Source organism: Tupaia chinensis, unplaced genomic scaffold (assembly GCF_000334495.1).
Source record: "Tupaia chinensis unplaced genomic scaffold, TupChi_1.0 Scaffold000673_1, whole genome shotgun sequence".
Lineage (NCBI taxonomy): Eukaryota > Metazoa > Chordata > Mammalia > Scandentia > Tupaiidae > Tupaia > Tupaia belangeri.
This window is the reverse complement of record NW_006160196.1, coordinates 1,014,288-1,026,142: the sequence shown is the minus strand read 5'-3', so window position 1 is coordinate 1,026,142 and position 11,855 is coordinate 1,014,288. Positions and strand designations below refer to the sequence as shown.

At 49.5% G+C, this 11,855-nt stretch overlaps 1 protein-coding gene across 2 annotated transcripts in view; it reads right to left on the bottom strand.

Annotated features, from left to right (window-relative positions):
- Positions 1–3,772: 3,772 nt before the first annotated feature.
- The window catches only part of LOC102500931 (orphan sodium- and chloride-dependent neurotransmitter transporter NTT5), a 19,405-nt gene continuing 11,322 nt past the window's right edge, over positions 3,773–11,855 (bottom strand). For both annotated transcript variants that reach the window (XM_006160164.1, XM_006160165.1), the window contains 5 exons: positions 6,052–6,238; positions 5,481–5,682; positions 5,186–5,345; positions 4,637–4,802; positions 3,773–4,466 (listed from right to left, as the gene is read on the bottom strand). In XM_006160164.1, the coding sequence (XP_006160226.1) occupies positions 4,101–4,466; positions 4,637–4,802; positions 5,186–5,345; positions 5,481–5,682; positions 6,052–6,238 (1,081 nt within the window). In that variant the 3' untranslated portion in view covers positions 3,773–4,100. The remainder of the gene's footprint in view (positions 4,467–4,636; positions 4,803–5,185; positions 5,346–5,480; positions 5,683–6,051; positions 6,239–11,855) is intronic.

Sequence of the window (11,855 nt, the reverse complement as noted above, 5' to 3'; positions counted from 1 at the left end):
AAGAAAGAAAGAAAGAAAGAAAGAAAGAAAGAAAGAAAGAAAGAAAGAAAGAAAGAAAGAAAGAAAGTAAGTTAGATAATTTTTTTAAAAAAAGGAATTTTAGAAAGAGAGAGAGAAGCTTAATCCAACATGGCAACGATGGTTTGAGTCCCTGACCCAGTCAGCCTGCAGCACACAAGGCACATGTGCGAGTTCCCAAGACTTGATGACCCGATGGGAGGGAGCCATGGCGTGACTGGACCCTGTGGCGAGGGCTCATCTCTCTCTCTGGGTCTCATGTGCGTGCACTCTGTCACCACTCAGCTGACCTCGTCCTGGTGCTTGGTGTCCTGTGGAGAGGCTTTATGTTCAAATGCTAATTTTGCTCCAGCTGCCGTGGGACGAGTGACAGAGTGGCACAGCCTCGGGAAAGTCTGCCAGACATTAAAATGAGGTAGATCTGGGGGCCGGTAGGTGGTGTGGTGGGTAAAGGCTCTAAACTCCCACATGGCTGATCGTGGTTCAAGTCCCGGACCTGACAGCTTGCTTTCTCACTTTCCCTCTCTCTCTCTCTCTGTCCCTCTCTGGTCAAATGAAAATGGATCAATCAATAAATAAAAGTGAAATAAAAAGAAGTTCTTTAAATAAAAAAAAGATGAGGCAGATCTGAGGGTGAGTCTTGTTGGGAGACTGTCCTCCACAGGTCTCTTGTATTCCTTTTCTTTTTAAAGAATGATTTTATTTAACTTTATTTATGTATTTACGTAATACCGTGTTCGAGACCTGGACCTGGCAGCTTGTTTTCTCATTCCTCTCCCAACCCTGTCTCTTTCTGGTGAGTGCAAGCCCCTTATAGCAAATTAAAAGTAATATTAATTTTTAAAAATGAAATAATTTTTTAAAGAAAGATTTTGGCTATCGGGTGTGTGTGCTCATCAGACAGAGACAGTGAGACAGAAAGCGAGAAATCACCCCCCGGGGGGACGGCGACACAGCAGTTCCTTTTCTGTTCTCCTCTCCAGATCTTGGGCACGCACGCACACGCGCCCAGCGTGAGTTTTAAGTGGTCAGGTCTGGGACTCAAACCACTGTCGACTACGTGGGGGTCCAGTGGTGTAACCATTAGACCATCTACTGGTCCCAAATACATAATTCTTTTTTAAAAATGCAAATGAGGGACCAGCAGGTGGCATGGTGCTTAAGGCTCTGGACATTCCCACATGGCCAACCATGGTTCAAGTCCTGGACCTGGTGGCTTGCTTTCTCACTTTGTCTCTGTCTCTCTCTCTCTGGTCAAATTAAAAATGAATAAATAAATAAACTTAAATAAATCTTTTTAAAAAATGCAAATGATTTGGGGATCCACTGGGAACTGGCGTGGTGAAGGGAGTGGCATTGCTTTCCCAGGCTGTGACTTTGGGAGGGCAGCTTCCTGCCCAGGAAGGCCCTGAGGGTTGTTAAACTGCACAAAAGAACAGCCGCCCAGCCTAAGCCAATTTGCCTCCTCAAACACTGCTCTCAGGAACAGTTTTCAGCTGTTTTGCAGGTCCTCCCCAAGGCAGGGGCCAAAAGTTCCCAGGCTGAGGAGGCAGATTGCTGGACGCCTGACTGCTAGCTCCCCGCTGGCCTGTGTGACCGACGCAACCCTCCTCAGGTAGGAGCTTGGCTCCATCCCAGTCCTCCAAGGGGAGTGGCCAGAGGCCTGACTTCAAGCTGGCGCCGCTGATTTAGTCTGCACTGAGCCCGTCAGGCGTTAGTTTTCCCTACTCACCTTCCGGTGCAGAGCTCAATTTACGTTTAGTGTGAAGTCTCCACTGCACCATGAACATGGGGCGTATGTTACATGTGTGCAGTCGCTGTGAGCTCCCTCTGTATTTACAGTCGCTCCCCATCGCCCGTGTTGCCGCTGGAGCTCCGCTTCCTGTCAGATCCGGTGCGTCCGATTCTCATGGCAGTGTGAACCCTCTCGTGAGCTGTGCATTTGAGGGATGGAGGTAACGCACTCTCATAAATCACCCCTCCTGCCTCCTCCCTCCCGATCCATGGAACAATCGTCCTCTGCCTAACTGTCCCTGGTGCCAAAGAGGTTGTGGGGCTGCTGTGCTAAAATAGGCCTTTTGGCTTCTCTCACTCCCCACCATGACCTCTTAAAACTTGTCCAGACTGAAGCCTAGGAGACAGATCTGAGCTAGTTTCCTGTCTTCTCACAGATTGATCTCACTATAAAGTTTCTTTCTCTTTTTTTTTTTGGGGGGGGAGTTTTTGCTATAGGGTGCGTGCACTGGCCAGAAAGACAGAGAGAGACATAGAGACAGAAAGCAAGAAATCACCCCCCTCCCCAGGGGGATGGCCATGCCGCAATCCCTTCTTCTCCATTCTCCTCTTGGGATCTTGGGCACACATGCACATGCACCCTGCGTGAGTTTAAGCCACCGGGTCCGGGGCTCAAACTGTGGTCGACTACATGGGAGTCCAGTGACATAGCCATTACACTAACTGCTGTTCCCTAAAGTCCCTTTCTCAGAAGCTGCTGCTATAGACTGTCGGCTTCGATGCATGTTGGGCCGTGACCCCATTGTTTGGTAACGGGGGCTCACCTACTGAGCTGCTTTAACTGTTTGATATTCCCAGAGGTAAGGCGACATTATCAGTTCCCACAGAAAACCTTAATACTCAAGTTCTCTGTGACTCCTTGTCCCTATCCCCTGGAAACCAGGCAACCTGCCACCCAGTGCTAGAGTGGGTGAGGACTCTGCCCCCAAGAACTAAGCTTCATAGGCAGCTAGGAAGAACCTCCATGCCAGGGACTGTTGGAAGCATGCTTCCCTCTTGGTAGGAGTAGTGAGGGAGATGTTATGGACAGATTTAGCCCTGTGGCGGTTTCATGTGGTCACTGAGTATCAAATCAGATGGGACCAACTTGGTATGCGTTTTGAACATGGGACAGTGTTCTGGAGGGGAAGGACAAAGCCCTCTGGGAGTCTTATCAGGGTGCCCAGTCCTGTGATGAGCAGGGCCAGGAAGAAGACAGTGGCCAGAAAGATGCACCAGGGAACGGAGATGACTTGGGAAAAGGCTGCGAGGATCAGGCCGGGGCGCTCTGTGATCTGTGAGGAGAGGGGCTCTGAGGAGACGGCAGGTGTGGATAAGGAGTGGGGTGAGGGTGCAGTGATTGATTAGCAATGTCTGTCATGAGCGGAGAAAGGAGGCACGGTGTGGATGGGAGAAGGCACATGCGAGAGTGTGCCCTCTTGGTTTTGTTAGCTGTGCGAGCTTCACACTTTCTAGGTTGAGTGACGCTGATTGCTGCTCCCCACAATTTGGCTCAACTCCCAGAAACAGGGGCCCTGATCACCCCCTGTGTCCCTAAGGCAGGGGAGATCAGGTCTCCAAAACAGGCACCCAGTCAGCAGGGTGTGTGAGTGTGTGTGTGAGTGTGTGAGAGAGTGTGCGCGCACAGGAGGAGACTGACATCCAGGCCCCTCGCAGAAAGCACGCGATGCTCACGGCCTGCGTTTGGGGTCCCACAGCCTTGTCTCAGCCTCATTCTGAGGGCTGCCACTCCACTGCCTGACCCACTTGGGTGGTGGAAGTGGGGTCGGAGAGAACTGTTTCTCTCCATGTTAGCTGTGAAGATTGGGTCCTGGAAGAGCCAGGGATGCCCATTCCCATCATGCTAAACCCCCTTCATGGAGAGAAAGGGGGCCCTGGGTCCAGCCCCATGAACAGCTCAGTTGATTTCTTCCAGGTTTTCCAATCCCAGAGCAGAATGCTCCACTCAGCAGAATCGGTGCTATTCCAGAAGAGAGGGCTCTTCGGTTGTTTATTTCTTTCCAAATCCAAGTGAGTGATGTCACCAATTGCTGGCGAGTTTTCTGCACGCCCCTCCCCCTCTTTCCTCGCAGAACCAATTGTTCCCGTAGCAAGACGGGCACGAATGCCGCCAACAAACAGGTGGGTCCTCCACCTTGGAAAATCGGGTGATGTCGTCATTGCTCAACGGACTTGTTGGTGGCTCTTCTTCCGTGGCCTTCTGGAGTGTGTCAGTGTGGTCTGTGGCTATGGGAGCTGAGCTCGCCGGCCTGGAGGAGGCCGGGCTGCTGCTCTCGGACATCACAGGGCTAGTCTGACACAGAATGCACCAGGGAGCGCTCCAACTGGCCCTCCTTCAGGTCCTTATCAGTGGGCTGCCACGAGTCCACGTCCTGCACCTTGGTGGTGGGCGGGCTTAAGGCCCTGACGGACGTCTTGCTGCCTTTGTTCTGGGACTTTCCCATGGGTCGCTTAGGCCACTGCAATGGCTTGGTGAGCCTCATGGCTGTCTTTCTGAAGGACTGTGGCTTTTTTGAGGTGTCAGAGACAATCGGGTCGTGGAAGTACCACCAATGGTGAAGCAGGTAGACTGGGATCGGCAGAAGGGTGAGGATGCTGAGGAAGGTGACCCAGCCCAGGTCGCGTTTCAGGTAAGGCTGTCTGACTTCCTGGCTCTGGGGGCAGAGAAGGGGGGGTCGGGTTCCGGTCTCCATGCTGCTGGGTATCCGCCCCCCCCACCCCCCAGGGGCTGGGAAGCTGACTGAAGGGTCCCCGAGGGCAGCAGGGCCCAGACGCAGAGTTCGAAGGGTGGCAGATGTGATGGGGTGCCCGCGGGGGGGCTCACCGCGCTGCTGTTCCAGGCGACGTAGTAGGGCGTGCCCCTGTGGTAAAGCTGTACAAGGCAGATGGCCAGGAGGCCCAGCAGCCCCGGCAGGGTCACGTAGCACCACAGGAAGGTGAAGATGGGCAACAGCAGGTGGCCCAGCTTGCTGAAGATTTCCTGCCTGAACCTGGGGTCGGGGGTGGTCAGGGACGTCTGGGTCTGGGGCGTCTCCTCCTTGGGAGAGCCGGCCTGCCAGCCGTTTGCTTTGCTGACAAGTTCCCAACTCTTAGGGGTTTCCAGGTCTGGCCAGGGCCTCTCTTGAGGCATGGGCTCTGCATCCGGTCTTCCCTGTAGATACCCCTTGATCCCGGAGGGCTTCCTGCCCCTGCCCCTGCCCTCTGCCTTCAGGTGAGCCCATAACAGCGGCTCACATAGGGCCCCCTCCCACGCTCCTGCAGCCTTAACACGGGCCCCCTCCATGCTGCGGCCGGCCAGAGGGAGCACGTGAGCCCCACACTCCTCACAGACTGAGGGAGCCCATGGCTCGGTAGTCCCAGGGCCAGGTATCACCTCTTAGCTCCGTAGATCCAGGCCAGCCCCATATTCTGGAAGATCATGATGACAGCGATGGTCAGTGGGACCACGTGGTCGTCCACCAAGCACATTATGTAGCTGCCGGCTTCGCTGGAGAAGACCAGGCTACTCAGAAGACCTCCCAAGCAGACGATCACTAAGACAGGGCAGGTTTGGCCACAGTGAGGTCTATGAGTAGGGCATAGCCAGGGTCAAAGCCAGCCCTGGAGGTTTGGGGTGAGCCAGGGGGAGGGCCGCAGTGCAGGCACTTTGCTGCAATGAGAATCAGTACCTGGGACCACCTTGGGATGCTTTATGAAGATGGGGATGGTGTTCTGGAGGGGAAGGACAATGCCCTCCGAGAGTCTTATCAAGGTGCCCAGGCCTGTGATGAACAGGGCCAGGAAGAAGACGATGGCCCAGAAAGATGCACCGGGGAACAGTGAGACGGCTTGGGAAAAGGCTGCGTAGCTCAGGCCAGGGCCCTCCATGATCTGTGAGGAGAAGGGCTCTGAGGAAGCGGCAGGTGTGGATAAGGAGTGGGATGATGGTGCAGTGATTGATTAGCGATGTCTGTCTCGGGCAGGGAAAAGGCACAGGTGAGAGTGTGCCCTCTTGGTTTTGTTAGCTGTGTGAGCTTCACCTATGGGGACCTCAGTTTCCTCTTCTAAAAACAGAGATTTGGGGTAGACATAAACAAAACCTAGCAGAGGCCATGCTGTGCCAACGGGGCGGTAGAAATGTGGTCGTGATTACTGCCTCACAAGAAGTTGAGAGGCTCCCCAGGGCTTCCCAGGGTTCTCTGGGGCCTTGAGGAAGCACCTTCCCACCCTCCCACCCTCACCCCCACCCCCCGCACACACCTTTCCCTTCTGCACGGTGATGGCACAGGAAAGGGAGAGGCGAATGACCTGGTACTGGAGGTGCTGGGGGAGGGTGCTGATCCAGTCCAGGTAGTCTAGGGGGGGCCTGAGCAGGATATCTTTAGGGGGCTTGGCAGCCTGAGGCAGTATGCCCTTGGATATCAGCTTCATCAGCATTAAGACACTCCTGAAGTGAAAGAGGAGGGAAAGAAGGATGGTGGCCAACAGGCCGGCCCCTCTGCCAGCTCCCTGTCTCCCTGAAAACGGACGCCTGGGTGCACCAGCGTGTAGACAACTCAGGCTTCCTACTGAGTTGGTCCTCTTATCACTATGAGATGCTCTTCTCGACCTCCAGTATTGTCCTGACTTTGACTTCAGTATAGCCACTCTAGCTCCGTCTTACTGTAAACCCGTCCCTGGCTTCATCGAGGACCTCTCTTGTACACAGGTTATTATTAGTTTTACGTTTTCTTTTTTTTTTAAGAGATTTTTTTGCTATAGGATGCATGTGCTTACCAGAGACAGAGAGTGAAAAATCACCTCCCCCCAACGAGGATGGCCACGCCACAGTCCGTTCTCCTCCATTCTCCTCTTGGGATTTTGGGCATACACGCACACACATCCGGTGTGAGTTTTAAGCTGCCAGGTTGGGATTCGAACTGTGGTAGACTACATGGGAGTCCAGCGATGTAACCATTACGCCATCTGCTGGTCTCCAGGTTATGTTTCAGTCTTGCATTGTCTACTCTGACAACTGCGGTCCTTTAAGGGGAGGTATTTATTTAATAGAATACTTGATATGGTTGGGCTTATGTCTTATCTTCTCGCAATTTTCTCCACTTTCTTTTTTTTCTTTTTTTTAAGTTGTTTTTTTCCATAGGGCGTGTGAGCTTACCAGAGAGAGAGAGAGAGACAGACAGACAGACAGACAGTGAAAGAAAAAATGAGAAATCATCCTCCAGGGTGATGGCCACCCCTAACCCCTTCTCCTCCATTCTCCTTCTGGGATTTGGGCACACACACACACACACACACACACACACACACACACACACGCAGCGTGTGTTTAGCTACCGGGTCCGGGACTCGAAGTGCAGTAGGCCATGTGGGAGTCCAGTGCCTTAAGCACTCTGCCACCTGCTGGCCCAGCTATTTGCTTTTCTTTGTTTTGTCTCGTCCTTGTTTCTGCCTCTTTTTAGTATTTATCAAATGTTTGGGGCGCTCTATTTTGTGTTCCGGGTCGCCTTTTCTAGATACACCTCTTTTGTGTTCAGTGATTAGACCTATGTGTCCAAGATGGCGGCCACTAACAAACTGTGGCTAGGAGTACTTGAAATGTGGCTAAGACGACGGAAGAGCTAAATTTTAAATTTTATTAATTAAAAAAATTTAAAAATAGATTATTCAGTTATTGGGAAACCTTCCAAGTAGAACATTAACAACTTGGGTGTGTGAGCTTTTTTTTCCAGGTATACATTTTAGTGAAATCTAAGTTCAAATCAAGTATTTGCCTTCAGTCTCAGTACAGATTTGTTGGTGAGAATTCCCTCTGTCTTTGCCTGAAAATTTCTCCATTTCATCTGCATTGTTTAAGGATATTTTTGCTGACTGTGGAACTCTGGCTGACTGATTCTTTCAGCATTCTAAAACATCTCATCCCACTTTGTTTTGACTTCCACTGTTTTTTTTTTTTTTCTCAAAAAACATTTAATTTTCTTTATCATTATTGTTATTTTAAAAAATTTGCTATAGGACGAGGTGCCAGCAGATGGCATAATGGCTATGTTGTTGGACTCCCATGTAGTCGACCATGATGGTTTGAGTCCCAGACCCGGTGGTTTGAACTCACACTAGGTGCGTGTGCATGCATACCCAAGATCCCGAGAGGAGAATGGAGGAGAAGGGATTGTGGCGCGGCCATCCCCCCTGGAGGGTGATTTCTCACTTTCTGTCTCTCTGTCTCTCTCTGTCTTTCTGGCACATGGCATGTGCTCTATAGCAAAAATCTCTCCCTCCCCCCCCTAAAAAAAATTGCTAAGGTGCCAGTTCTGGGACTTGAACCGAGGCCCACCATGTGGAAATCTCGCACCTTAACCACCACACCACCTGCTGGCCTTCTATTACTTCTTATTAGAAGTTACTCATCATTATTACCATTGTACCACTGTATGCAATTTGTTTTTAAATTTTCTGATGACTTAAAAAATATCTTATTTAACTTTATTTATTTATTTATTTTTATTTGACCAGAGAAGGACAGAGTGAGAGAGAGAGGGGAAAGTGAGAAAGCAAGCTGCCAGGTCTAAGACTTGAACTGTGGTCGGCCATGTGGGAGTCCTGCGCCCTCAACCACCATGCCACTTGCCAGCTCCAATTTTTTGGTGACTTTAAACATTTACTTTTTTTCCCCAGAGGGTACATGTGCTCACCAGAGAGAGAAACAGAGAGAGGGAAATTGAGAAAGCACCCCCTGCCCCCATGGGTGGTGGTCATACCGCAATCCCTTCTCCTCCATCTCGCCCACCGTGTGGGATTTGGGGCACACATATGTGTGCTTGGCATGTTTCTCTAGCTACCTGGTCTGGAACTCAAACCACACAGTCAGTCATGTGGGATCCAGCCATCTTAACCACCACCTCATGGTGGTTTATTTAGCTTTCAAAATCAAATTTTTTGGAGAGGTTTTTGCTATAGGGCGTGAGCGCTCGCCAGAGAGATAGAGAGAGACAGAGAGTGAGAAATCACCCCCCAGTGGGGATGGCCACACCACAATCCCTTCTCTATTTTCTTCTCGGGATCTTGGGCACACATGCACATGCGCCCAGAACCTTTCAGAAATTTAATCAACAAATTTGGCCATGATGTGCTAAGATGTGATTTTCCTTGTATTTATTTTGTTCGGAATTTTAAAAAAATATTTTATTTTACTTTATTTATTTAAATTTGATGGAGGCCTGGTGAGAGAGTAAGCTCCCAGTTCTGGGATTCAAACCATGGTTGGCCATGTGGGAGTCCAGGGCCCTTAACCACCACGCCACCTGCTGGCCCCTTGTTTGGAATTTTCTAAGCTTCCATGGTCTGTGTTTTAAATCATATCTGCGAAAACTCTGTCCACTTTGTCCGGTTATACGCGTATTAGTCTTACCGTCACCGATGCGATGTTCAGCTTTTCTTTCCCCCTCTACGAACTGCCCTTTGTAAACCCTCTCAGCCATCTTCGCCTTAATTGACCCTCTCTTCTGCTACTTCCTATCCATACTGAATCCATCCAGTGAAACTCTGATTTTTTAAAAAGAATTATATATTTAATTTTATTTGTTATTATTATTTTTTAATTTGACCAGAAAGAGACAGAGAGAAACAAAGTGAAAGTGAGAAAGCAAGCCACCAGGTCCAGGACCTGAACCACAGTCAGCCATGTGGGAGTCCAGGGCCTTAACTACCATGCCACCTGCCAGCCCAAACTGATTTTATTTGCTTTTCCAGTTCTATAATTCCCATGAGGTTCTTCTTCTTTTTTTTTTTTTTTTTTTTTTTAGAATTTTTTATTTAAGGAGTCAGCAGGTGGTCTGGTGATTAAAGACACTGGATTCCCATTTGGCCAACTGTGGTTCAAGTCCTGGACCTGGTGACTTGCTTTCTCACTTTCCCTTTCTCTCTCTCTGTCTGGTCAGATTAAAAAATAATAATAACAAATGTAATTAAATAAATAAATAATCCTTAACAACAACAAAAAAAGAATTATTTAATTTTGGGACCAGCAGATGGTATAATAATTATGTCACTGGATTCCCATGTAGTCAACCACAGTTCAAGTCCTGGACCCGGTGGCTGAAAACCCATGCCAGTGCACATGGGTGTGTGCCCAAAATCCCAAGAGGAGAATGGAAGAGAAGAGACTGTGGTATGGCCAACCCCACTCGGGGATGATTCTTGTTTTCTGTCTTCCTGTCTCTCTGGCAAGCACATGCACCCTATAGCAAAAGACCTTGCTATAAAAATAAATAAATAAATAAATTTTATTTATTATTATTTTCGAGAGGTTTTCTGCTATCGGGCAAGTATGCTTGCCAGAAAGACAAAGAGAGATAGAGAAACAGAAATCACCCCCCAGGGGGATGGCCACGCCGCAATCCCTTCTCCTCCATTCTCCTCTCAGGATCTTGGGCATGCACGCACACGTGCCTGGCGTGAGTTTAAGCCAAAGGGTCCAGGATTTGAACCGTGGTTGACTACGTGGAAGTCCAGCGACATAGCCATTATGCTAACTGCTGGTCCCTATTATTATTATTTTTAATTTGCTATAGGGCAGGGACCAGCAAGTAGCTGGCCCCTGGTGGTTAAAGGTGCTGGATTCACACATGGCCAACTGTGGTTTAAATGCTGGACCTGGTGGCTTGCTTTCTCGCTTTCCCTTTCTCTCTCTCTCTGTCTGTCTCTGGTCAAATTAAATAAATAATAATAACAAATGGAATTAAATAAATAAATAAATATTTTTAAAAAATTTCTATAGGGGGTCCGTAGGTGGCGTGGTGGTCAAGGCGCTAGACTCCCACATGGCCGACCATTGTTTTGAGTCCTGGACCTGGCGGCTTGCTTTCTCATTTTCCCTCTTTCTCTCTCTCTCATCAAATTAAAACAAATGAATGAATAAATAAAATTAAATAATTCTTCGGACCAGCGGTTGGCGTAATGGCTATTTTGCTGGACTCCCATGTAGTTGACCGTGGTTCGAGTCCCGGACCCAGCGGCTTAAACTCACGCCAGGTGTGTGTGCATGCGTGCCCAAGATCCCAAGAGGAGAATGGAGAAGGGATTGCCGTGTGACCATCCCCCCTGGGGGGTGATTTCTCGCTTTCTGTCTCTCTGTCTCTGTCTGTCTCTCTGGCAAGCGCACGTGCCCTATAGCAAAAACTTCTCAAAAAAAATAAAAAAGAGAATTCACTTTGCCCTTGAGCCAAGCCCCCAACTTTCTACATCTCCCATCAGGGACCAGTTCCTTTGAGTTGTCATTAGTGGAGTTGGAGTGGTTTAGGTTGCAGCTTTAGGAGGTTTTGGGTTATCTTCATGTTCAGCTCTAAAGGGGTTCAGAATTCTAAGCCCCGTAAGACTATGAATACTCTCTGCTTGAAAGCCCCGTCTCCACTGCAGTGTCTGCGACTTCTTCAGCACAATTCCTAAGGATGGGGTAGGGAGAGGGGCCAACAGAGGGTGTAGTGGTTCTGTCACTGGACTTCCACATAGTTGACTGCAGTTCAAGTCCTGGACCTGGCAGCTTAAAACTCACACTGGGTGCGTGTGTATGCGTGCCCGAGATCCTGAGAGGAGAATGGAAGAGAAGGGATTGCGACGTGGCCATTTCCCCTGGGGAGGGGGGGTTGACTTCTTGCTTTCTGTTTCGCAAGTGCACATACTCTATAAAAAAAAATCTCTCTGAAAAAAAGAATGATGTAAGGAGAAATGTCAGATGAAGCGATTTATTTTTGTGTTGGGGATCTTTAAGAATCTAGTACCTGTTGGCAGCCCACACTGTTATTAAATGCTTGGGTGGTTTCCTCTCATCTATACGAAGTCTGTTCCTCCACCACACTACCCAGACTACACACCCGCCCCGACAGGAAAGCATTCATGTCTCCTTGCTCATTTACGATGGCCTGATTGCTCTCTGGGATTATTTTTTCTTTTCTTTTTTTGGAGAGGTTTTTGCTATAGGGCACGTGCGCTCGCCAGACAGAGAGAGACAGAGAGACAGAAAGCAAGAAATCACCCCCCAGGGGGGATGGTCACGCTGCAATCCCTTCTCC